Source organism: Aspergillus campestris, assembly GCF_002847485.1.
Source record: "Aspergillus campestris IBT 28561 chromosome Unknown P168scaffold_5, whole genome shotgun sequence".
Lineage (NCBI taxonomy): Eukaryota > Fungi > Ascomycota > Eurotiomycetes > Eurotiales > Aspergillaceae > Aspergillus > Aspergillus campestris.
In genome coordinates, this window is record NW_020194340.1 from 1464707 (window position 1) to 1490312 (window position 25606).

Consider the following 25606-nt stretch of genomic DNA (forward strand, 5'->3'; position numbering starts at 1 on the left):
GTGGCGCCACGCACTCTAGCAGGTTCTAAAGCACGGTTAGATCTGTGTTGCTTACCTGCAGCGGCGGCGGGGTTACTTTCACTGCGACTTTCACTGCTAGCGGACGTTCCCTCATCATGGCCGGCATCTTCATCTGCCGTGGGCAACAACTATCTCAACTTCAATTCACCAGCGCGCGACAATCAAGATGAAAATCCTATGTCTCCATGGAAGAGGCACCAGCGGTGCTATCTTCAAGTCTCAGACCTGTTCGTCACACCACCCTTACCAGCCCACGATCCTACTACCACAACCAGATACTAATTGACTTACCCCCAGCCGCAATCCGCGCCCGCCTCAAAGACACCAACATCCAATTCGACTTCCTCGACGGCCTCCACAGCAGCCCCCCAGCGCCCGGAATCGACCTCTTTTACGAACCCCCCTACTTCACCTACTGGAAAGACGACACCGCGGCCGAAATGCGCCAAACCAGCACGTGGCTCAAAGCTTACATCGCCCAGCACGGACCCTACGACGCGGTTCTCACCTTCTCGCAAGGCTGCGCCCTAGCCACCAGCGCGCTCCTCCTGCACGAAGCCGAAGAACCGCACGCGCCCCCGCCGTTCAAAGCAGCGATCTTCATCTGCGGCGGGTCCCCGCTGCCGATCATGGAGAGCGTGGGGTATGAGATTTCAGCGCGCGCGTGGGATCTAGATCGGCGGACGAGGAAGGCGCTGGCGGCGCAGGCGGACTCGGCGTCGATTTTGGAGCGGGGGTCGGAGAGGTGGAGTGGGGGTGGGGATGTTTTGGAGGGGATATCGGTGGATGAGGTGAGGGGGGAGATTGGGGGTGGGCCGGTGAAGATTGGGATTCCGACGGTTCATGTGTATGGGAAGAAGGATCCGCGGTTTGTGGCGAGTTTGCAGTTGGCGGAGACTTGTGTGGCTGAGCGACGGAGGGTGTATGATCATGGTGGGGGACATGAGATTCCGAGGCTTGAGGCTGTGAGTACCACTATTGCGGGTTTGATACGGTGGGCGTTGAAGGAGGGCGGGGCGTTGGAGGGGTAGTAGGTTGGACCTTTCGTGGGTGCAGGGGTAGGCGCGTGTTTTGGGTGGTGCCTATTTAGGTTCCATTGTTACCATGCTACTCTTCAGTCTGATGCCAATCAGGACGCAGTGGGAATTGATTGGGATGACGCCTTTTGATATCGACAGGATAAGATTGGAGAGGAATAACCAATGGTAGGATATTCTCTTCAAGCCACGATAGGATATCAGCAACGGGAATACGACGGACCTTAGCTCAGTATGAACGGCTTTGCCACATTAGGCCACAGGCAGGGTGTCATAGAGTAGCACTTATATTAACTACGTCAGTGACCCCGCCTTGGCTGGCTAAAGTGGTGGATATCGTGTTGATCTCTCACCTCGATCAGATATAAATGAGATCGCGCATCCCTTTCCTAGCTGTTAGGAATACTCGTCACTGTCGCAACATACCACATCATACATCTATCCATATTCCTTCACGCTCAGCAATATCCACAAGTATGTCAGGCGAACTCGAGAAGTGGAAGCAGACCCTGGTGGGGAAGAAATACGTCGAAGGCGGGGCATCGGCGGAGTCCGATAACGTGAGTTCATACTCTTTTCCCCAGTAACTGTCAGTGTGTGTACATCTCCTAACAGTAGTTGTGATATAGACATTCAGCGAAGCCACACTGCCTGAGAAGAAACGTATCGTCAACCCGGGCATGTTTCTCACGATGGACTTTCAGAAGGACAGGTGAGTGCACCAGCTTGGTCTATTGATAAGAGGGTGGCCCACGGAGACTGATCTATGCTCGATATAGACTGAATGTACATCTTGATGATAATAAAGTTTGTACCAAAGTTACTATGGGTTGAATGTGGTGTTTCCATGGGTAAATCGACTTGAGCAGTGCACTGTTTTAGGGTTTGATAGCTGGATTGGCAATGTTGCTTTGTATGTATTAGTATAGAAATTTCTCACGATTTTCTATGATATTGTACGGTTGAGAGATGATGGTAAATGCTTGATGCCAATCACGTGTACTGTAATAGCCTTGTCAATTAGCCAGCCTTGTCTTTTTATTTCTCTTGCCCTCCACTCTCATCTGCTCTCGTTGGCCATTCTTCTGGGGAGATAGCGGCCGCGTATGTCTACGATTACCAACCAGATGGTATTTCACCTCGCTAACGGGTTAAAACAGATATGCAGCGGGGGCTATATCAAAGAATTCTGCCTTGAAGGTTTCGTACTACAGGGGCCTTCTAGCTGGCAGACTGGGTGAAACCAGTAAATACAAAGGGTCGATGCTTGCCGTTGGGCTCTCCGAAGCAGACATTCGATATTGTTTAGACAAGGTTGAAGCATCATTTGGATGTCTACGACTAGTCGTTGCTTGTGTCAATAGCCCCAAGAGCCTTACACTATCTGGGGAGGCTGAGCAAATCGAAGCATTACATGGGCTTCTTGAAGAGGACCAGATATTTTCAAGGAAGTTGATGGTTAAAGTCGCATATCACTCATTCCAGATGCAAGAGATAGCAAGTGCTTACGAAGCCGCCATTGGGAACTTGGAGATACCGCACCAGCAAACAGGGACACTCATGTTCTCTTCAGTCACGGGGTCATTGATTCATCCAGAGGAGCTAGCTACCTCGGGTTACTGGGTCAGGAATATGGTATCCCCGGTTCTGTTCAGCTATGCACTGAAAGCAAAGGCTATCGCTTCCGGAAGACCGGGCGGCTAGATTTGCTTGGGATCCCGGATGTCGATGGAAATCCGATGGAAGCGCATTGGAGGAATATCATCCGGATATCAGAAATGCCCTGGGTTCAAGACCACAGGATCAATAACGCAATTTTGTATCCCGCTGCGGGAATGGTGGTTATGGCGATTGAGGCAATTAAACAACTTGCTGATCCAGACCGAAGTATCGCCGGCTTTACCGTCAAAGATTGCAAGTTTATTTCGCCGATACATATCCCCACTCACTCCGATGGGGTCGAGACAAATATCCATGTTAAGCGAGTAAAGGATGGCAAATCTGACAGCTCAGGCTGGCATGACTTTCGGATCTGCTGCTACGACAAGGACACCTGGGTCGAGAACTGCACTGGTTCTATCCAAGTGAGCTATGAGTCCAACGAGTCAGGGATGAACACAAATGGTCGCGAGAATGCGGAATGGCACGCCTCTCTTATGAGGGCTTACCATGAGGCCGCGCGGTCATGTGCTGCGTCTGTTGATACAAAGAAGTTCTACGAGGAATTGATTGAATATGGATATCAGTACGGTCCAGCTTTTGCCGCCATTACAGCTTTAACTCGGAACAATGCTAGCAGCCAACACCTCGTCTCTAAGATTCGCACATTTGTTGGAACTAGCGCAAAGGACTCGCAAGTCGTGCAGCCCCACACAATCCATCCTACCACGCTAGACGCTGTCATTCACATGATGACCGCAATGGTCATGAAAGTTGCAGGCCAGGAAGAATCCGTCGCTGTACCTACCCAGATAGAAAAACTCTGGATATCTAATACGGGAGGGCTGAGCTATCCACATGCACACGCGATTAAGGCTTATGCCAACTCGGATGGATCAACCGTGACCGATTCTCGGTACTCGATGATTGCGTTTGATGAAGGCCTCACCAAGTCCCTGCTTAACTTAGAAGGGTTAAGGGTTACTAATATTGCAAATTCAATCGAGCGGAATTCTGAAGGTGATTTCCTTGCGGATAATCTCTGCCACCATGTTGAATGGAAGCCGGACATGGACCTTTTAAACAACGCCGAGACGAATGTTTTCTGCTCGAGCACTGAGCTACACAGCGATGAGCCTGTTGATGCCTTTACAGAACTCGATTTTCTTGTCTCGACCTATGTGAACAAAGTCCCTGCATCTGCTTTAGAAAAAGCGAAGATGATCGGCTCGCCGCATATGACAAAGTATGCGGAGTGGATAGCTAGACAGCAGGATATCTTGAGTTCTGAGCAGCCCGCTTTCAACTCACAAGAGTGGAAGGTCCGCTTGGAAGATGCATCCTTTATAAACGGCCTTCATGAGCGCATTGAAAATGGAAGTAAAAGAGGTCTCCTGACGAGCATTGTCTGTAAAAACCTAATGCAGTTCATCTCTGGCGAGAACGGCCCAGTTAGTGTTCTTTTTGAAGGAAATTTACTTCAAGACACATATTCCGAGATGGCAAGTATCCCCTATCATCAGACTACTTCTGGAAAACAATTGTTGACAGTAGACAACAGGTCTTTGATCTTCCAAAAATAGGGCAAATGGCAAAGTACATCGATGCACTTGCTCACAAAGACCCAGCAATGAAGTTCATAGAACTCGGCGCGGGAAGTGGAGCAATGACCGACTTCTGTATGAGGACACTGACTACAGACGATAGTGGCCAAACAAAGCCATCTCGTTACAGGCAATGGGACTTCACAGATCCATCGAGCTCCTTCTTACCCCAAGCGCAAGATCTATTTGCAGCCCAAGGCGAGAGAATGCGGTTCATGACCCTTGACATTGAGCAGGACCCAGCGATCCAAGGATTTGAATGTGGCACGTACGATGTTGTTGTTGCGTTTCTAGTGAGTCTCAATTATGTGAAGGTGTTTATGAAAGGGTTCTGATTCGTGAACACAGGTCATCCATGCCACTGAGAACTTGGCTGTTAGTCTCAAGAATGCTCGGAAGTTATTGAGGCCGTGAGTCGTTACTTTAACAAAGTTTGGGTAAAACACACCATTCTAACGAAAATACAGGGGCGGAAGATTTCTCTTATTTGAGATCACTAGGCCTGATGCAATTCGAACCACATTCGTCTTTGGACTTTTCGATGGATGGTGGCGAGGTAGGCCTATCCGCACGATTCTTTGAGCTCCAAAATCGAAGATATGCTGATTCACTCAGGCCAAGAAACATATCGCACGATGAACCCTTGCGTAGATGAAGCAAAATGGGACGAGCTGCTCAAAGAAGCTGGTTATTCAGGTTGTGACGTCGTCGTCACCGATTACAATGACGAGCGGTGCCATGAATGCAGTATGATTGTTTCGACTGCTGTTATTGATGAGCCAACGCGCCCAAGTCACCCTGCAATAAATATCATACTAAACCCTCTGAGCACAGTCCAGCTGAAATTGGCTGCCAGGCTTTCCAAGCTACTTCAAAATGCTGGAATCGATAACATCACGCAACTTACATTCCAGGATTGCTTGTCTAACAAAGTGACACCTGACGCGTTGAGCATCTGTCTACTCGAAACCCAAGATGAGTTTCTATATGATATAGATGAACTTGATTTTATTAACTTCCGTGACTTACTGACGCATACGAGAAGTCTGCTCTGGGTCGATGGAGGAGGCGGTCATCAGCCAAACCCCAAGTTCCGACTGATCGATGGACTCTTTCGGGTCATCAGTGATGAAAACCAGAATACCAGATTGACTATATTGTCTCTTGAGCCTATATCTACTGCAGAGCATCAAGCAGAACAGATTCTCAAAATAGTCACCTCTATTATGGGAGACATGGACAAGCACCTCGATACTGAGTATGTTGAGATAGATGGAATGCTTCACGTTGGACGCTTGGTGCATGCAAGTTCTCTAAATCAGGAGGTTGCTACAAAGAAGCTTCCCCAGCAAACAGAGACGCGGACTTTTGGCGGGGACCTTCCCCTACGGCTCGAAGTCGGTACTCCAGGTTTGCTCAATACACTGCACTTTGTCGAAGACAAAAGGATGCAGGCGCCTCTGAAGCCGAATGAAATTGAAATTAGATCCAAGGCAGTGGGGCTGAACTTCCGCGATGTACTGATCGCGCTGGGAAGACTGAATAGCAATACCCTCGGCGGCGAGTTTGCCGGTGAGGTGACGCGCGTTGGGGACGAGTGCCACAAGTTCAAACCTGGTGACCGAGTGGTGGTATACCATCCCAGCCACTACGCAAACTACGTCCGGGTGCGCGAGGATATGGCGGTTATAAAGATCCCCGGAGATTGGCTTTCGTTTGTGGATGCCGCTGCAATGCCAGTGACGTATGGCACGGCTTGGTTGACACTCAATCGAATTGCACAACTCCAGCGGGGGGAATCGGTGCTTATCCATTCCGGCGCTGGGGGTACCGGACAGACAGCCATTCGAATTGCCCAGTACCTCGGGGCTACCATCTTCACTACTGTCTCCAGCGAGAGCAAAAAGCAGTTTCTCATGGACCAGTACAATATTCCCGGCGAACACATCTTCTCAAGTCGAAATACGTTGTTTGCGAAGGGTATTCGCCGTTTGACCGGCAACAAAGGGGTGGATGTCGTGCTGAACTCGTTGGCATCCGACGAGTTCATTGCCTCGTGGGAATCAATCGCACCCTACGGCCTTTTTGTGGAGATCGGTAAAAACGACATCCTTTCTAATTCAAAGCTTCCTATGGGACAGTTCGAAAAGAATGTCAGCTTCTCGGCGTTTGACCTAGTCGCGATGAGCGTGGACCGGCCGCAACTGGTCATTTCTGCCTTGGAGGAAGTATTTGATCTCATAGAAGGAAGAAAGCTTCCAGTTCCTCAGTCTGCACAGATTTACGAAGTGGGCGAGATCGAGCAAGCATTCCGGCAGATGCAAAGCGGGAAGAATATGGGCAAGGCAGTGATAGAATTGAGAGACGATGATCAGGTAGAGGTGGGTTCACACACGATACAGTCTTCCAGTGAGCCTTACTAACTTGTGTAGGCTGTTATGGACACCAAGCCAACATACGCCTTCGATCCTAATGCAACCTACGTGATTTCTGGTGGTCTAGGTGGTCTTGGCCGGAGCATCACGCGATGGTTGGTCGACCGCGGAGCCCGTAATCTGATCCTACTTTCTCGATCGGGTGATAAGAACCCATATGCCAGGGACTTTGTCGCCGAATTGCAAGAACAGGGCACAAGTGCAGTGACTCCCGCGTGTAACATCGCAGATCGTGCATCTTTGGCAGCTGTACTAGAGTCTTGCACCGCGGACATGCCGCCAATCAAAGGATGTATCCAAGCGTCTATGGTTGTCAGCGTGCGTATCTCGTTCCTCTAATGCCATAACTACGCTGACCGGTATAGAACTCCCACTTCGAGCAACTCACACTCGACTCATGGCGTGCATCCACAGCCCCCAAAGCCCAAGGGTCATGGAACTTGCACGAACTGCTACCACGAGGCCTCGATTTCTTCGTCCTCATGTCATCCGTTGCAGGTATCAGCGGGGCTCGGGGAGAATCCGGCTACGCAGCGGGGAATACCTTCAAAGACGGTCTCGCGCGATACCGCATCGAAATCGGCGAGAAAGCAGTCGCACTGGACCTGGGACTGTTCCTCTCAGCAGGGTTCTTCAAAGAGAACGAAGAAGCCCGCAAAAGGTTCCTAGCGAACACTGTCCTACACCCCATCACCGAGTCAGACCTACACGCACTACTCGACATCTACTGCAACCCATCCCTCACGTACATACCCATCGAAAATAGCCAAGCCGTCGTCGGCATCCAGCCCAAAGTCCGCGAAATGGGCATGAACACAACCGAATGGATGCAGCGGCCCTTGTTTCGACACCTAGCAGCACACGAGCCATCATCCTCTAGCACAACAAATCCCACTAGCAACACCAACTTCGCTGCAGTGTTCGCAACCGCGAAGTCCCTCGACGAAGTAACCGCCATCCTAAAGCAGGAGATGCGATCCAAGCTCTCGCGCATGCTATCCATATCTAGCGACGAGATCGACCTCGACAAGCCGATCCACCAGTACGGCGTGGACTCTTTAGCCGCCGTGGAGCTGCGGAATTGGTTCGGCCGGGAGCTGCGCGCGGATATCGCGATTTTCGATATCCTGGGCGGAGCTAGCATTGCGTCTGTTGTGGCGCTCGCTGTGGGGAAGAGCGATTATCACCGGGGTTGATTTTCTTTTATGCAGTGAGCTCATTATGTCTAGTGTCTGCATATTCGTGGAGTGATCATTGATTGTAGAAATGATGGGTATTATGATGGCCCTAATAGTAAATTGTAACGAGATGGTGAATCATGGAGTCGGACTCTTTTTATAACTGATTTATCGACACATTGTCATCGAGATGCCGTCATAGACTACTACCAAGACATTATTAGGAATTATCAGGCAGGTGCCTAATAATAGGTTTCTATTTCATGCCTACTCCACCTTGATAGACACAGCAGATATGACGATCTTCTTATTAGAAGTCTACAGTATATCATAACTCATTCTACATTCCATGCCTCCCAGAACTCCCCCACATGACTCCCCAGACAGCATATGACGATATCCATACGCAAGAAACACCATATTCATTCAGGCTGAAGAAAAAGATTCAAATTAAAAATAGCAAAAAAAAAAGGCAGGCACGCATGATCCGTCCTTGCCGCATGAGCATCCACGTAGATGCCTCCTACCTAAATAGGTAGTAATTCTAGCTAGTAAATGTCACCAATAGGCAGGTACTTACGCCAGCAGAAATGGAATGGAATGTCTCAGATCTCGATCGTTATTTTCTTTCTATACTTTTCTTATTAATCTGTCCCCTTTTCGAACTGCCATCCACCATTTCATTGTGTGTGTATCTTGGTTTAATTTTATATATTTCTGTGTTTTTTTGTTGGAGTTTCGTACCGTCTACCGAGTGGGATGAGTTCAACTTTTTGTACTACGAATAAAGAGAATTTCCCCTGTTTTTGGATCTCTCTAGATAGATAGAAAGGTGAGGAAGACATAGGATAGCAGTAACTAATGCAATTCATCTAACTGACTTTCTGATATAAATAATAGATAAACATGAGATAGCAAGAGCTATGGTATCAGCGAGCAAACTGTACATACAACACCATTCATATAACAACAACACCTACTCAAAGGGCAAAAAAGGAAAGAAAGAAAGGAAAGGAGAAGGAGGAAGGAAGGAAGCAAAGAAGGAGGTTTAAAAAATCTACCACGAAAACGTCTCCTCATACAAATCCACCGTCGACTGCCCCTGCTTACTCCTCACCGTCCTCCGCACATCATCACCCATCCCACCAGGCCCACAAACACTAACGGCCATCGCGCCGACCTGCTGCGCCGTCTCATCCTCCACGATCTCGCCGAAACAAGGCTTTCCCAGTGTGATGGTGAGCGGCACTGTGGGCGGGACGGCTTGCGCCCAGGGACTTGTGTCGGATGTGTTGTCTTTTTCGTCGTCGAGGGAGGAGGAGGCGTCTTTCGTGGTGAGGAAGATGTGGATGGAGAGGGTGAAGTCGAGGTCGAGGAATTCGAAGTAGGAGTGCTCTTTTTGGTCGGTGGGGACTTGGATTACGGGGTGGTTGAGGAGGAAGGTCATCCAGGGTTGTATCCAGGTTAGATGTTCTGTTTTGCTGTTAGTTAGGGCTCTGGGGCTGATTGTTGTATGGGGTATAGGAGGGGATTGCAAGGATACCTGGACTTCGCACAACCCAGACTAGGCTCACGCGCCGGACGGCGATAGCTCGCGCTGCGATGCCGTTGATGAACTCGTGTATATATGACATTGGGTGCGTGATTCCGATGCCGCCTGCTATGAGTAGAACAGTTCCATACGAGGAGAGGGAATGCAGTCCGCCTAGCATTCAAGTCAGTGCTGGGGTTCGTTCGTAGTTTTTCCAGGTACAGATAGGGAAGTCATACCGAAAGGCCCCTCAGCCAGCGCAGTAGCGCTAAACCGGCCCTCTTCCGCTTTGTTAACCTTCCCAAGCAACTTATTCGTAAATCCCTCACGTCGCTTGATCAAGAAAGACATGGTCGTCCGCTCCGGTGGGTCCAATAACACACTGAACGAGTCTCCGGAAGTGCGCTTTTCGTCAGTGCTCACCGGCTCGGACGAAGTCCATGCTACTGAAAACGGATGGGACGTCCATAGTCCCAGCGACGGGATGTAGAGATACATGTACTGGCCAGCTCGGAAAGTCCACGAGCGCGCCATGACCACGTCAACGCGGGCAACGTCGCCAGGAAGAAGCTCCACAGTTGCCGTGGTCCGGCGTTTGCTGAAATTGCGCCAGATGACGATGCCGAATCGTCCGGCTCTCTGTTTTCGTCAGTACGTTTCAAATCTAGTCGTGAGAAGAGAGATGCTAGAGGAGCTCACATCTAACCCCCATAAGATCAACGTCACCAGCAGGACCTTCTGCATGGCCAGATTCTGCAGGTGATACCACAACGCCACGAACGCCAAGATCGCTAATATGATGTGGAAATGCAGGAACGCCTCGTACCAGGCGTGGCGTACCGGAGACAGCGATTGGAAGAAGATCACGACAAACGATATAAGAGCCTTGTCTGACTGTGAGAAATGGGCATATCCAACAGCAGCGTGTCACTTACAATCAATCCACATATGTAGAATGGTTTGGACCACAACATATGCGTGACCTCAGCCATGGTCACTGTCTCGTCAGTATGCAAGCGCGAAATATGAGAACATATAAGAATGGAGAAGGAAAACTCACTTTCTTTGGCTTCCCCCGCCACCACGCAACTCATATGTACAATTGCGCCGACGATCATGACCCGTCCAACCCACCGGTGCAACAAGTTGAACGTATCGAACGGCACCCCCAGCAGCCAGATTAGAGGATTGTTCCGGCCGGCGGTCAGCACCAGCGCTGGGGAGTTTATGACAGCCAGATGGCCCGCCGCATATTTAAGCTGGAACATCTTCTCCTTGTAGATCTGCCACCAGTCGATGAGAGCGATGAAGAATATGAGGTTCAACGCTACGTATCCCGCCAACAAAGCCGTCTCAAGTCGCAGCGGTAGAGCGCCCATGTGAAACCGGCCCAGCAGTCGAAATTCGCGGCCGTGGCGCGTGGACAGCAGCGGTGCGTAGAAGACATGCTTCTTGAGGCTGGCGACCAGTGGGTTGGGCCGGACGAATCGCGCTTGGTCGTTCTTCTGCAGGGCCTCTTTCAGTCGGCATCGTTGGTGATATTGTATGCAGGCGCGGCCGATACAGAATAGCACGAGGACTCCGCAGAGGCAGTAGAGCGGGACGCCCAGAGCTGGGTTCACCGGAGGGTGGTCGGCTTTAGTGTGTACCTGCCCCGATGGCAGAAGATCGACTCCCATTTTCTTGAAGCTGAGAAGTGCGTCGAACTCCGCATGCGACAGGGAGGTCGAACGAGAATCAGCAGGCTGCTGCACATCAGATCTCTCCGTTCAGCGACAATAGCTCAGTAAGTCGACCGAAAAATCCCCCAGTATATCGTCGTGCAGGCGTCGGGCCACGATAGTTGATGGTTTTGTCGAGTATATGATGCAGGGCAAAGAAGCTGGTAGGGCTGCGGGTCTGCCTTTTGACAGACTTGGACGATGCCGTCATCCATCCTTCTAGCAGCCCGACACAGGCTGTCACTTCTCATTTACGGGAATTGGACTGGGCCGGCTTCATGTTAGGTTTTTCCCGCTGTTCCTTGTGATGAGAGCGGAGCCAAGAGATCGGCTGCAACCAACAGGAATGTGGTGGCAGAGTGAAGAATGTAAGCGTGCACCCAGACAGCGTTTCACAGGGCCTTCCAGACGGCACCACGGCTATCCACATCTCGTCTGTCTGGAACCCCCCAGGTTCATGATACAATCGAGTGCAACTCTCGGATAGCCTTTCGACCCATAGCCATTATTTGACGTTGTTAACCCACCCAGGCAAACGCCGACTGAGGACACCGGGGTACAACAAAAGAAAGTATCGCCGGAAACGGCATAACAACCCTTTTGCCTCCCATCCGGAGCTGCTCGGTCGGTAGGAATGCTTCTTCGCCCCACAGCAGTCACCCGCAGACAACCTTGATCTTGTGGGCTTCACTCTTGTTTCACAGTGACGTTTGAACAGAGGATATATATATCAATTCGCAGAAAATTGGAGATTCTCGTCATACGATATCAGCCAGGCGGCCGATTTCTCCTCGCAGAGAGAGCATTATCAATCAGCCTATTCACCCACGCCAGATACAGCATACCAAGAGCAAAGAAACCCGGATCACTCGCCCCTCAGTAGGAACCAGTTGCTGAACCGTTTGCCTAATTGAGCGTGTTGCCAAAATGAGGCTCCACAGGGCTTGCGAAAGCCAGTGGGAGACGGCATATGAACGTGTCGGAGATGCCGAGCGATCGATATCGTCACAATGGGGAGTAAGATGTCAAATGTCAAGGGCCAGTGCAACGTCGACGTGATAAAGTTTTTTAGATGCCTGGTTCATCTGAGACAATGGACTATCTGGTTTTTTTGTATTCTGCGTAACTGCCGAAGGTCAATTACAGACGTCAGACCTCTGGCATATCCGCAGTACCTTCCAGAAACGGTGAAACACTGCCATGGGGCTGGGTGGTGTCCCGGGGACGTCCGAGTCCACACCAGCCACGAGGCGCAGGTGAGAATAGTGGCACAGTAGAACAGGAAGAAGATCAGATTGAATTGAAACAAGAAGGCCATGGGTGTTTGCGCCGTGGTCTAGACCCTGCGGCCGGAATGGTCGCTGCATGCAGTAGTCAACGTGGAGCATTGTTCATGAATTGGGAGAGGCTCAAACAAAGGCTGCTGTTCCTGTCAGTTGTGATACCACCTTGCTCAGTAAGCAACTCAAGGACCAGATTCAAGGGCGCAGTTTTAGGCATGATTTAAATGTGACAACGAGCAAGACAATACGAGATTCCAACGTGAAGAAACTATCAAGACCTCATTCATAAAATTGGAGGGAAGATACAAATCTGGGCAACACCACCAGCCTGAACGCCTAAGATAACAGCACACCAGGATAGGAAGACAACGATTCCCCATAACTATCCCGCCCTCGCCCCCGAGCAAATTATTAGTCCTCCATGGATAGCGAGTCTAGACCGTCTCTGATATAATGTATGGAATGTGAAGAAATTTCACCGCGATAGGAAGAGATCTCTATGAGGCGATACCACCTACCACCTTCGGGCTTATTGTAGGGTCTTCAGTGCCGAGACTCCCATAGCCAGTGTCATCGCTAGCGGAGTATCCTAAGCTGGAGCGACGGTGGGAATGGCCCTGCATCGCATTTTCCTTTTCTGCCACGCGGACTTTGGCGCGTCGAGTGGCCTTTCTTTTCTTCTTGTCCCTGCTCCGCTTGCTCTTCGTTCGCGTGTTTTGGATACACATATAGCTAGCAACGTCAACTCCCGCGCTGACACACAGCTCCGTGCATTCGGTCTCAATGATCTTCACGAGCTTGGGTGTGAACCCGTAGAAGGCCGGGTTATATGCGTTACGAGCCCAGTACATAAGTTCAGATGCCACGCGGCCGAGGTGGGGGATGGCTTGGCAAGATTCGTGTGAACGAGGTAGCACCCCGGTCACGGCTTCGTCGCCAGAGCTAGCCTCGGACGACAACGGGGTGGAGATCCTAGACGAGGTGGTAGACCCTGACGATTCGGAGGAGGAAAGATAATCCGTGTCGGAGCCGAGCACGTGGAGGAGGTGGTAGACCGCACCGAATCCAAGCAAGGTTAGCTCGACGGGATCCAGGGGCAGGCGGTTGAATCTAGAAACCGCCCTTTGCATGGTAAACGAGGACGGCAGGGAGGTATCACCAGTGGTTCGGGCGGTGAAGATGGCGGCGATCATCGCGCAGCGGACGGCAATGGAGATCTCCTCCCGCACAGACACGGGAAGTGACGAGTCGAGGAAGTTCGATGACGTGTTGTGGATGTTTTTTCTGTTGTCCTTGGGCAAAGCTGCCAGGACAGCGCCGATGTTGGCTACGCGATGCTGCTCGAAGAACACGGCCATCATGGCAAGAGCCCGCGTATGGGCGGCGGACGGCTGCGGTGCCACCTCAAGGGCGAGTTTGATCTTGTTCTTGAACCGATCGCGGCTTTCCTTGGCCTCAGGCCCACCCGAGCTAGCCTCGAAGTAGTTCAATAGAGCGCGCTGCAACAGATGACTGGACCACCAGGCAGCCAGGGCATCCAGAGAGGACTGGATAGCGGGGTCTTCTTCCACCACGTCCAACAACGCCTCGTCGTCATCGATTCCTTCCTGGGTGGGTCGGTTCCAGGTAAGGTTGGCCGCCCGCTCGATTATGCTGTCGGTCATGACCTCCTCGCTGTCTATCTTCAACAGGGCGGCTAGATAACCCGGCAGGGCATCGGGGTGGTCACCGGGAAGCACATCGTTCATCCGGCGGGCCAGGTCCCACTGATACCGTGCGAGGCTGCGAGCCACGTCATTGGATATGTGGAAGGTCCAGGAACCTGGGTCCCCGACCCGCCACATCAAGATTCGACAATGCAACGCTTTCAGCATCATCCGCATGGGACTCCGGGGCAAGGTTCCAGCGGCGAAGATGGTCAGAACCAATCGGCTCTTACTGACCTCGGCATCACCACCGGCCAGCTGCGCATCGATGGCGATGTCCCACGTCTTGACCCGGCCCCTCTCGTCCTCCTCGGTGACCCCGGTCGCCCATGAGTAGAGATTCCACCCCATCAGGCACCGGAGGACGTATTCAAAACATCTCGACGTCACGACATACCATTCGTGGAAGAAGCGGTGGCGAGGAACCCCCACTTGCTGGATACTCGTCAGCCACGCCTGTCGTCGGAAGTTGGTCGAAGACAGCCGGGTCGTCTCTGGCTTGGACGACGTCAACGGCGAGGCATCTGGGCCTGAGTTGAACAGATACACAAAAACGACAAACGCACTCCCAACGACCAGCACGGCGAGAAGGAGGAAATGGGCGATCGCTCGGACATGCCACGAATGCCAGGACGTTCGGACCACGGCTTCCCAATACGCCAGCGAGGGTGGCTGCATGTTGTAAAGCCAGTTCATAGGGAGGGCGAACAGGCCCTTCGCCGTCGAGTCCGTTTCTTTCTGGGAACTCATGCCCTCGACGACCATCAGCCCAGCGAGCGCCCCAAGCATGTACTTGTTGGGATAGTGGGACCGTCGACGACCGCCACCGCTCTGTGTGCTATTGGTCCTGGAGCTGGGGTATTGGATGTATGATTGAGAAAATGCATTATCAGCAGGGGCCTCCGCACGCATTCGCTTGAAAGCGTCGGGAACTTTCATCATTCCTTCGGGCGGGTGCGAAGAAGCACTTGGAGAATGCTCGCGGGGCGAGTCTTCGGCGTGGGAGAAAACGCTTGGGGACGAGCTGGCACCCGACTCGGTCGATACCGTACAGTTGCTCGGGGATGATACAGAGGCCGCAGACGTCATGCTCTGGTCGTTGGCCTTGTCGACCTGGCGGAGTCGATTTTTCAGGGCGACATTTTCCTCTTCCAACCGCCTGTTGCGAATCTCCAGGTGTCGGATGTACTCGGTGGCTTTGGACAGAATCGAGGCCTTATTTAATTTGTTTGCTGGTGTGACTCCGTCTCCGTCGTCGTCATCCACCAACGCTCCACTACCTTTCGACGCCCGCAAACTGGGGACGCTGTCTCTCAGCTCGGAAATCTTGTCATTCAAATTGGCGCGGTATCTCTTCTCGATGACATTGTGGGCTCGCTTTTTGGCTGGCATCTTTTTGCCATTCGGTAGCACGCCGCTCACGGTCGATCCGTCATCGTCGCTCCCGGTCTTGCGTTTACGAGTTGCACCTTCTGACAGTAGGGGCGAACCGATCGTGGACGGGATCCTGGTTCCGTCATTGAGGGTCGTCTCTGGGGGACCAGCCCCCTGATCACGTCCCAGCAGGGCGTCGAACGGCGGATTTGTGAAATCCAGCGATAGATCTGGAGAGAACTCTGCGGATGCAAAGATATCGAAATTTGGGGGGGCGGGGCAGTCGTTGTTACTTTGCGGGGTGAAGGGGAGGTCTAGGGGCGATTTGGTGGGCGGGACCTTGACTTCCTGAGTTCCTGGGTCGTCCCATCTCATCCACTGAGTCCAATCTTGGACGGTGTCGTCGGCGGTGGATTGGGGAAAGCCTGCGGTGTCCGATTGCGACTTTCTCCTACCCGACCCCTGGAGGGGGGAGAATAGCTGGAAGTCGCTACCCATGTCGGGCGCAGCCATACTATCCAACGACGTAGGTCTGGACCATCAGTCGAAACGATGTTGTGCGATGTCGAGGTCAACTCCAAACAAGAAGACGGTGATTCGGTCCGGAGCGATCGTGTCTAGCAAAATCAATCACAGGTCCTGTAGAAGGCGAAGCCAAGATGGGTATTGGTGTTGATGTTGATGATGGATTGAGGTTGACGATGTTTATCAGATGCGAGAGATGCATACCTGACGTGGAAAAGCAAGTCGGGACCCGGTAATGTGCGGGTTTAAGTTCCAATGCAGTTGAAGATCAGCCAGAACCCATACGCGCTAACACGCCTAAGTCCAACTGTGGAGACGAATGGGGCGTATGGCGAGCCGCCAGCGACTACTGGATGATGTTTCTGGGGTGGCGAGAAGAATTGAGGCGATTGTCTATCATCAACAACCATTAGAATGAACAAAAAGTAGTGTAGTAAAGTAAGAAGAAGACAGTTGGAGTCCGGCATAGCTGATGTTTTTCCGCCCCTCCAAATCCAAAAGGTCTTATCACACCGTTGGGCTAAAGGTTGAGTACGCGGCCAGGAACAAGGCGCCATGGTTCGCGCTGGTTCACATGGGATGGGGACGGGAGGAACCCACAGTTGATTGATCAATTGATTGATGGATAGAATGATTTGATAGGAACAGGTTATACTCTTGCACAGCGCCTGAGATGGAGTATCCAATGAACGATCATGACAGGGTTGATGATATGTGTTTGAAACAGCGAGAGAGCAACATGGTGAACAGGAGAAGACCGACAAACCGGGCAATCAATCAGCCCACCCTGTATAATCGATTTCTAGGTTGACAAGAAAGACCTGGCAGATGGAAACCTCAGGTTCCAGTCTTGGCGTGGCATGATCGCGGGATGCGGTGCTTCCGGCAAGCCGACTAGTGGTATTGTAGTTCCAGGGCGGTAATATATGGGTCTGAGTATCCAATGGGCGGTCGTATTCTCACGTGAAACTGTACGGGATGGCTGTCATGCTGTATCGATACGCCTGGCCCCCCTCAGGCAGGATGACATCACAACACTCGCTGCTGAAACAATGCTGACCTTTCTATCTTGGGAAGCAGATCTGGCCTCGACCAGGTATGGTGAATCCTGGGGGGAAATTCTAGACTGCATCCTGAGGGTTCACGGCACATACTCCGTAGCCATCAGGCTGATCTACTCCCACACTCCTCGCAGTCCCCACACATCCACACTCACCCGACTCCCGGCCTCCAGTCCCCTCGCAGAAACATCCAGTATATCTAGCGGTGAGGTCGGAAAGAACGACATGGTCCCACTGCGGCTCCCATCCTCCACGAAGACCTCGAAAACAGAGTGATCGACAACCGCGGAGAAGCGGAATGAACTCGTCTCGACAGACACGGCCGTATGAAACTCAGACGTATAGTTCCCGTTATCCTGGCTGGTAAAGAGATGCGTCCCAGCACGACTGATCCAGAAGCGGTTCTGGTTCAAGCGCAGTCCTCCATCGAGGGATTCCCCCGACGTCGAGGAACTAATCCTGAAAACGACCTCTCCGACCGGGCTCAGGGGGTTGATTTCCTCGATCGCCACCTCCAAGTAGACAGCCTTCGACGAAACATGGGAGAAGTCTACTGTCGTGCCATTATCCCCAGATTGTAGATCCCAACTCCCGAGCTGGGCCCCTCTCACAGGGGCGAGACCATCAGCAGGGCTATGGGTCACGACCCAGGACCCGTCGACCTGGGTCAGCGTGTGCGTCCTCGGCAACGTCGCAGCACTCCTCCAGCCCTCTCTCTTTCCCGTCGGAACCTCCTCCGTATAATCCCAGTTGCTCGCCCAGCCAATCGACACGGGGGGTTGTCCAGCGGGGATGCCCGAAAACCACTGCGCGGCGTAGTTATCCTTCGCGAAATCGTACAGCGGCGCGTGCGGCGTCTCGGACTCGAAATGGGTGCCGTTGAAGTCGCCCACCACGTAGAATGTGCCTGACCCGCCCAGTGGTGCCCCGGGGTTGACTGAGATGAATAGCACATGTTTCTTTCCCTTGTGCGCGAGAGCTTGGTTAACGGGGAATTCGACCAGATTCGGACACTCGAATTCCACCCCCGGCAGGCCAGCCTGCGTGAAATTCGAAGCATGTTCCCATTCTCTCAGATTCGACGAGGTGTAAAACCCAATGACCCGGTCCGCCGCATACGCGATAACCATAACCCATCGCTGCGTGCCATGATGCCATGTCACCTGGGGGTCTCGAAAGTCCTTCGACGTGCTATCGATAACAGGGTTATCCGCATACTTAGTAAACGTGTATCCTCCATCCGTGGAATAGGCGATATGCTGAGTCTCCTTGTCAGGGGCGTCAACAGTGTAGATAGCCACAACGCCATCCTCCTGGTCTGGGAAGAACCCCGACGTGTTATCAGCGTCGACCACAGCCGAGCCGGAAAATATATACTCGTCAGACTCTGAGGGAGAGATGGCGATGGGCTGGTTAGTCCAATGGTACAGGTCTGGGCTCGTGGCATGACCCCAGTGTTGGTTTCCGGCGACTGGCTCGGAGGGATTGTCTGTGGGTGTCAGCTTGTGCGCATAATATATGTGCGCGTAATATAGCAGTGGTAGTATACGTACACTGGTAGTACAAGTGGTATGTTCCGCTGCGGTCATCGTAGAACAGGCCATTGGGGTCGTTCATGAAGTTGACAGGGGGGGAGAAGTGCACTTGAGGCCGTAATGGCCCTGTATAATCCGCTGCCTGGGCGGCTGCCACGAAACACATAATCCACGGCGAAATTCGCATTTTGAATATGCAGTTTTTGGGACGTATACCTTCCTTGGTTATCCAGGAAAGCGATCCATGGGGAAGGTATATATACTTGACTTGCTCGCAAACCCGGAACCACCATCGGAAAGCCAACAAACACCCCCACAAATCTCAGCAGCAGAGATAAACTTTCTACCCCGTGTAGAATTTTCTCCACGATGTCGCGATCTGAAAACCCCGCGACCGGGGTTGGTTCTAACTCTCGGTGGTTCTTCGGGTATTTCTCCGCGTGTGGAGAAGAAAGTATACGCTTGCGGAGATCCCAGTGTTATCTCGGCCGTTTGCCGAATACAGTCGATATGGAGTACCTATATTCATAATTGAATATATTTAATTGGATATCTTAGAAGTAGGACATTAACTATACTAGAATTGAACTGGTTTCATGCTAGATGATCCAGGTATTTAGTAGGTAAAAGCTAATTTGTTGTGTTTACATATATATATATGAATACATAGAGTAGCATGCGGATATATATAATAAGTATAATTCTACCCTCAACGAAGGGACAAATGAAACAGCGAATCCTTGGCAATATTGATTAACTTTATAAAAAGTAAACCACGGTCAGAAGATAGATCCTAATATCCAGATGCAGTAGAATACTCAACCCTACTTTTCAGTCAGGTGGACAAGGTACTTGCATCCACCCTCACCATAGATAATGGAAAACACCAAGTGATACTACTTAATACTTCGATAGATGACGACGCAATATACATCACCCCCCCGACGCATTTCCAGAGCGATACAACCAAACCCCCTACTCATCGAGTAGACTAGAATCCTATGGAAAAAAAGGAACGAAAAGAACACTGGGGGTATAAAGATGTGTATTACTGATTCAAAAAGACTGCCCCGCTAACAGTATCTACAACTCCTTCTCCACCCCAAACAACGCATCCATCCCCGCCCTCACCCCCTTCTTAACCCCCTCCGTCGGCTCCTCATACGGGGCCCGCGGCCTCAACTTCTCCTCCGCACCCTCAATCCCCGCCAACGGCCCCACATAAACAGCAGCCGCATACTTCGTCGACGCAATCCCACTCTTAATCGGGCTCTCCGCCAGCGCTGCCTTCCTCTGCAACTCAAGCGCCTCCTTAACCCTGCCCTCCTCATATAGCGCAAACACACGCGCCGCGGTGCGCGGGAAGACATTCGCAAACGCGGCAATGCAGCCCGCCGAGCCGGCCGCGAGCCCGCCGACCAAAAAGTCCGACTGGCCGCCGTACACGGCGAATTCGCTCCGGTCGAACGTAGCAGCTAGACGGGTGATTTTGCCGACGGAGCCGCACGTTAGCTTGACGCCGACGACGTTAGATAGGCCGTCGCCGCGGCGGGCTTTGTCCTCTTGCACGATGGCGGTTATAATCTCCGAGTCCATGTCTACCCCGTTGCACACGCCCGGGAAGTTGTACAATACAACAGGGAGGGGGGATTTGGCTGCTACTTCTGCAAAGAAACGCTTCACGACAGCCGGGGTAGTCGCCTTGCCGAAGTAAGCGGGGGGCAGGATGAGGAGGTAGTTTGCGCCCGCTGCAGCGGCGTCTGCGGCGAGTTCGAGCGTCTGCTTGGTGGAGTGGGCGCCGGCGCCGGCCATGAGGGGGAAGTTGGGGCCGACTGCATCGCGGGCGGCGGCTATGACTTGGGTGCGTTCTTCGCGGGTGAGGAGGAAGGCTTCGGAGTTGGTGCCGTGGATGACGAGGCCGGTGAGGCCGGTTTTGGAGAGGTAGGCGAAGTATTTCTTTTGAGAGGGGAGGTCGAGAGTGTCGGTTTTGGGGTCGAAGAAGGTTACTGCGGGGCACCAGACGCCTGGTTGGGGGATGCGGGGGATGGGGGTTGCTTCGGAGCCCATGGTTCTGTCTTTGGGGGTTTTTTGCGCCGTTGGTTGGATAAAGGTATTGGGTATGTATGATAAATGAACCTTAGTAGAGAAAGGCTTATAATGTTTCTTCTTTTACAGCAGCATACACATTATATAGTTCGGGCAGGGCGGGGCAACAACGAAGGAAAAGAAGCCGCTCGGGACGCTGGACCGAAAAGGGTCTTGCGCATCGGACGTGCCCCGATTGGGGATTTCGGACTGAGAACCCGAGGTAATCATTCTAATATCAAATAGATATGGTCATCACTTGAGACTGTGCATTGCTATCACTAAAGCTAACCTGTAACACAGAGCACCCAGCACCACCCGAACCAGCCAACCTCCATAAGGTCGTCAATGCTGCACAGTATTAGCACACGTCTACAGCTCGAGAGAAGCACATACCGTGATATCCTCCCATTTCTCCCAACCCCGTCCACGCACCTCCGCCAGCTCCTCAGTCGTGTACTGGCGGCCGGTGGTGAAGTAGCCCGCGTTGATCTTCGCGTCGATTTCGACCCGCGAGTCGTCTGGGATCATATCTTCCGGGATAGGCACGCGTTCGATGATGGGAATCCCAGACTGCACAATGGCGTCGTGCTTCATGTTGGACATGGACAGCATGCGGTCGATCTTCTTGATGCCCAACCAGTGCAGGATGTCGGGCATCAGCGCTTGGAAGCGCATCTGTGAGGGTCAGCGGTCAAAAATCCTATAATCACAGCCGAAAGGGAGCTGAAGTGGGACTATACATCTCTCACGCCCGCAATATTCTCCGTCCGCGTGAAGTACTTGTCTGCAGTGTCGCCGCCGCGCTTGCGAGCGTTGTACACCAGGTACTTGATCACCTCGCCCAAGGCGCGCCCCTCCTTCCGGAAGTAGATCACAACGCCGCTCCCTCCATTCTGCGCTTCGCGAATAGCCTCGCGGATCCCAAACGCCAAATACGGCCGACACGTGCAGATATCCGACTGAAAGACATCGCTGCCATTGCACTCGTCATGGATCCGCACCGCCAGCTTGACATTTTCGTCCGACACGCGCTCCGGCGGCCCAAAGATGTACACCGTTAGGCCACCGATCGGCGGAAGAAACACCTTGAGATCAGGCCGGGTGATCAGCTCCGGATAACTGCCCCCAGTATGCTCAAACAGCGTCCGCCGCAGTGTCCCCTCATCGACGCCAAACCGATCCGCCACACCAGGAAGATACCACACCGGCTCAACAGCCACCTTCGTGACACGCACATCCCCACCAGAGTTCACCACGATCGTCCCATCAACGTCGAGCTTCCCCTCCCGCACCGCTTCACCTATCTCCGCCAGCTTCATATTCGCCCTTGTCACAGCCATCGTCGGCCTGATATCCCACCCGGCATCGAGCTGCTCCCGGAACTGATTGACAACATCATGCCCATAGGGATCCATCGCCACGATCTTCGTCTTGTCCGCCCAAGCCGGCTGCCAGGCAAAGTTAAAGGTCGGCTCGCTGTTGCGGAAGTCCGGGCGGAAATCAGGCTCCAGGTCGCCGGCGGCGATGGCGAGCGCATTGTAGATACTGTAGCTGCCGCCGTGGGCGCCCATCGCATTGCGCCGCTTCAGGAGGGCATTGCTGCGGGAGACGATGACGGGGCCCCTCGCTTGGGCATCTTTGGCGCCCCAGGTGAGTGGAACGGGGTCGATGCCGCTTTGTCCGGGGTAAGTCGTTAACTATCACATTGGCACCGTGTTATTATGCTATTATCCAAACCACCCCTCAAATAGAACTCACCACAATATGCTTGCTATACCGCGACGCAGACGAAGCAGCGGGAGATTGAACCGCAGCAGTCGGGGCCTCCGCCATACTACCATCGGTCGGGGTATCTTTCTCCACCATTTTGACGATAGAAAGCTAGTAAGCCCGAGTACCGACTCAACAATAGTAGTAGTATCGAAAATGAAATATGAAAGAAAGAAGGGATCAAGACGAGAATATACTCCGTACAAAGCGAGGAAATAGAGGCGGCGGGGCACAAAGGTAATAATACTGCAGTGACAGCAGCTGCATGTGACCTCATGGCAGCAATCGTGCCCAAGGGAGGTGAGGCGGGCGCGGTCAACCAGAGCCATTCATTCTCACCGTCAACTGTGGTCCTCCCTATCAGTTGGGCTTTGTCTGGGAGTCTACTGGAGATAGGTGATAGAATAAGGCACAAGTCGATACGATCATCACACTCAGTGTGGCAATTCATATCCTCATAGCTATACGATTACGGATCCATTCATCCTTTGTTAAAGTGGAGAAACCATTTCACCCCCAGGTACACACAGCTTGCCTATGAGGTAATCCGTCCCATCTCCCGAGTCTCCGTAATAGGATTCATGGGACGCACCAATAATTGAATGCGTGTCTAGACTTGGCACTGACAGCTCAGCCCAGCTACCTCAGCTACCCAGGTGGATCTGACTAAGGCAAGTACATTGAAACTGGTATCTAACAATAAGTATCTCGAGTGACTTTTTGTCGAAAAAGTGAAATCTCATAAAGTCTTCATGCGTAAAAAAAACTGGATCGTCGTCGCGAAACTCTGCGTCTTCCCCTCCCAAGCCCCACCCCCCGGTGGGAGGGATTCCAATCGTTGAGAACAATACACATGCACGCTCCACATGATGCGATTCGGTCGGAATGATCTATCTTATCGCCCGAAGGTTCCCTGGGCCCGGGTCGTTTTGATGGTCTTCTTGATGATGTCTTCCACCTCGTCCCAGTCTTTGGTGTCGATGCGCTGGATGGTGGTGTTGAAATATTGTTGGATCTGGTTGAGCATGTTCCATTCGTCGCGGCTGGAGACGAAGGAGATGGAAACACCCACACGGCCGAAACGTCCGGTACGGCCGATACGGTGGAGGTAGGTCTGGAAGTCGGCCTGGCGTTCACGGCGTCCGGGTTGATGGATCTCGGGGATGTCCTGTAGAGAGAAGTGTTAGGTTGACTTCCGTGTCGAGTCGTTGGATGGAGTCTTACGTAGTTGATGACCATGGAGACCGTGGACACGTCAATTCCTCGGGCCAGCACGTTTGTCGTAATGAGCACCTTGGCTTGGCCGGCTCGGAACTGATCGATGACAGCGTCACGCTGCGAACCCTCGATACCACCGGTCAAGGAGGCAACGGTGTGGCCTTCGGCGACCATGCGCTTCTCGATTTCTTGCGCAGACGCACGAGTCTGATACGGGTCAGAAACACGACATACGTGGGTGGGGTTAGGGATCAAACCTTGACGAAAATGATCGAAGAGCCGACGGTAAGCAACCCGTAAAGCTGGACAAGGTTGCGATATTTGTCCTCATCGTCGGAGCAGTCGAGGTACAGCTGTTTGATGCCCTCGACTGTGAGTTCTTCGTGCTGGAGCGTGATCTCGTTCGCGTCAGGGGCGAATTTCGAGGCGTATTGGTGGACGTGCTCGGGGAATGTGGCGGAGAAGAGGACGACTTGGATGGTGCGTGGTAAGAGGCTAGAGGCGCTTAGTCTACCAATCCCCACACGAAGATGGACGCAACTTACCCCTTGACACGAATACACTGGTCGCCCAAGCCCTGCTGGTCGAGCATGTTATCGGCCTCATCCAGCACTAGAACCTTCAGCCCGCTGGCCACCATGATGCGCTTCTTAATCATATCCATGACGGTCCCGGGGGTACCGACGACAACGGAGCACTCAAGCTTCCGCGGGCGGCTATCACTGTCCGCAGGCACCGCGGTGCCGATAATGAGGTTTTCGAGGAATTGTCCCATGACCTGGATGACCCCGACGATCTGGCGCGCCAGTTCGCGAGTCGGGGCCAAGATCAGAGCCTGGGGTGTCTTTTGCGCTTTCTCCGAAGTAAGGTCCAAGCGGCTAAGGATATTCAGAACGAATGCAGCGGTCTTTCCGGTACCAGACTGCGACTGGCCGACCAGGTTCTTGGGGGGGTTGCTCAGGAGCAGCGGCAGGGCACGTTCTTGGATCTTCGAAGGCTTGCGGAAGTTCATCGCCGACAGTCCCTTCAGGATGCGAGGGTCGCTGTTCATCGCGGTTACGTCAGATGGCTGTTGAGTGGGAGCCTCGTAGGTGACTCACATTCCAAGGTCCTCGAAGTTCTTAACGGAAAAGAGAGGGTTGTTGGGATCCGCCTGGAGATCGCTCAGTTTGACTTCGACCGTATAGTCCGGTTCCTGCAGGTCAGACCCGCCGAGTTCGGCAGGGGCGCCATCGGTCTGGTCGGCCTCGCCGGACTTCTCAGCATTGTCTGTTTGTTGGACGATTAGCGATTTGCGATGCGAAAGGGATCGAAGGCGCAATCGATCCATGACCGGACGTTCGTACCTGCGGGCCGGGCTTCGGGTTGAGCTTCAGGCTTGGTTTCAGGCTGGGCTTCAGGCTGGGTTTCCTCGGGCTTGGAGATGCGGTCGGCAAGAGAGCCTGCCGCAGGAGCCTCCGATGCTTGCTCCGATGCCATCGTAGAAGGGTTGACGCGGGAAAAGGCGTGGCGTTATGATTGGTAGAGGATTGAAGGCGTAAGAGGGCGTCAAGATAGGAGGAGACGACGCGGGGTAACCAATCTCTCGCAGCTGCAGCGGGGTTTCCGTAAGGAGGTAGGAGGATACGAAAGTAAGCAATTGAAAATAAATCTAGCCCAATAAAGAGCACTCGAATATGCCACTCTTCAGAAGAAGCGACCTGGGAATTAACAGATAGTGGAGAGGGAAGTAGAAGGTGAATAGGATAATCAAAGATGACGATGGAAAAACCAGGCAAAGACTGACCGCCCACGCTGTTTAGGGGCGCTAGTCCTGTTCGGGCATCCTGCCGCGTGGATAAAATGTAGCTCAATGCGGCA

General features: G+C 52.6%; 10 protein-coding genes across 10 annotated transcripts; 4 read left to right on the forward strand and 6 right to left on the reverse strand.

Annotated features, from left to right (window-relative positions):
* Positions 1-187: 187 nt before the first annotated feature.
* Positions 188-1052, forward strand: P168DRAFT_235411 (putative EF-hand calcium-binding domain protein; the record flags this gene model as incomplete). Its single annotated transcript, XM_024833469.1, has 2 exons — positions 188-248; positions 319-1052. 2 exons carry the CDS (start codon positions 188-190, stop codon positions 1050-1052), a joined length of 795 nt encoding a protein of 264 aa, XP_024693702.1.
* A 276-nt stretch (positions 1053-1328) lies between these two features.
* Positions 1329-1948, forward strand: P168DRAFT_145622 (uncharacterized protein). Its single transcript, XM_024832771.1, has 3 exons — positions 1329-1618; positions 1688-1770; positions 1838-1948. The coding sequence occupies exons 1-3, from the start codon at positions 1427-1429 to the stop codon at positions 1890-1892; spliced, it is 330 nt and encodes a 109-aa protein (XP_024693703.1). The 5' UTR covers positions 1329-1426; the 3' UTR covers positions 1893-1948.
* Positions 1949-2216: 268 nt separating this feature from the next.
* Positions 2217-2714, forward strand: P168DRAFT_214190 (uncharacterized protein; the record flags this gene model as incomplete). The annotated part of the gene is made up of 1 exon (XM_024833073.1): positions 2217-2714. A coding segment is annotated over one exon (498 nt), but the record flags the coding sequence as incomplete, so codon positions are not given.
* Positions 2715-2720: 6 nt separating this feature from the next.
* Positions 2721-8130, forward strand: P168DRAFT_268084 (KR-domain-containing protein). Its single transcript, XM_024835072.1, has 7 exons — positions 2721-4267; positions 4315-4614; positions 4670-4731; positions 4789-4877; positions 4937-6702; positions 6754-7074; positions 7122-8130. Exons 1-7 carry the CDS (start codon positions 2798-2800, stop codon positions 7950-7952), a joined length of 4839 nt encoding a protein of 1612 aa, XP_024693705.1. The 5' UTR covers positions 2721-2797; the 3' UTR covers positions 7953-8130.
* An 861-nt stretch (positions 8131-8991) lies between these two features.
* Positions 8992-11144, reverse strand: P168DRAFT_235332 (ferric reductase family protein; the record flags this gene model as incomplete). Its single annotated transcript, XM_024833463.1, has 6 exons — positions 8992-9407; positions 9478-9639; positions 9705-10104; positions 10165-10350; positions 10401-10462; positions 10526-11144. The coding sequence occupies 6 exons, from the start codon at positions 11142-11144 to the stop codon at positions 8992-8994; spliced, it is 1845 nt and encodes a 614-aa protein (XP_024693706.1).
* A 1822-nt stretch (positions 11145-12966) lies between these two features.
* Positions 12967-16047, reverse strand: P168DRAFT_296779 (HLH transcription factor; the record flags this gene model as incomplete). Its single annotated transcript, XM_024838133.1, has 2 exons — positions 12967-13086; positions 13120-16047. The coding sequence occupies 2 exons, from the start codon at positions 16045-16047 to the stop codon at positions 12967-12969; spliced, it is 3048 nt and encodes a 1015-aa protein (XP_024693707.1).
* Positions 16048-16272: 225 nt separating this feature from the next.
* Positions 16273-16845, reverse strand: P168DRAFT_145688 (uncharacterized protein). Its single transcript, XM_024832772.1, has one exon. The coding sequence runs from the start codon at positions 16629-16631 to the stop codon at positions 16320-16322; it is 312 nt and encodes a 103-aa protein (XP_024693708.1). The 5' UTR covers positions 16632-16845; the 3' UTR covers positions 16273-16319.
* Positions 16846-17248: 403 nt separating this feature from the next.
* P168DRAFT_318145 (putative beta-fructofuranosidase) lies at positions 17249-18857 on the reverse strand (the record flags this gene model as incomplete). Its single annotated transcript, XM_024840178.1, has 2 exons — positions 17249-18624; positions 18689-18857. 2 exons carry the CDS (start codon positions 18855-18857, stop codon positions 17249-17251), a joined length of 1545 nt encoding a protein of 514 aa, XP_024693709.1.
* An 896-nt stretch (positions 18858-19753) lies between these two features.
* Positions 19754-23004, reverse strand: P168DRAFT_304181 (aldolase; the record flags this gene model as incomplete). Its single annotated transcript, XM_024838824.1, has 4 exons — positions 22517-23004; positions 21499-22455; positions 21152-21433; positions 19754-20806 (listed from the first exon to the last, which is right to left on the reverse strand). Exons 1-4 carry the CDS (start codon positions 22622-22624, stop codon positions 19754-19756), a joined length of 2400 nt encoding a protein of 799 aa, XP_024693710.1. The 5' UTR covers positions 22625-23004.
* Positions 23005-23160: 156 nt separating this feature from the next.
* Positions 23161-25467, reverse strand: dbp5 (ATP-dependent RNA helicase DBP5). Its single transcript, XM_024837106.1, has 6 exons — positions 25093-25467; positions 24847-25015; positions 24292-24789; positions 24004-24241; positions 23753-23953; positions 23161-23696 (listed from the first exon to the last, which is right to left on the reverse strand). The coding sequence occupies exons 1-6, from the start codon at positions 25223-25225 to the stop codon at positions 23424-23426; spliced, it is 1512 nt and encodes a 503-aa protein (XP_024693711.1). The 5' UTR covers positions 25226-25467; the 3' UTR covers positions 23161-23423.
* Positions 25468-25606: the final 139 nt, after the last annotated feature.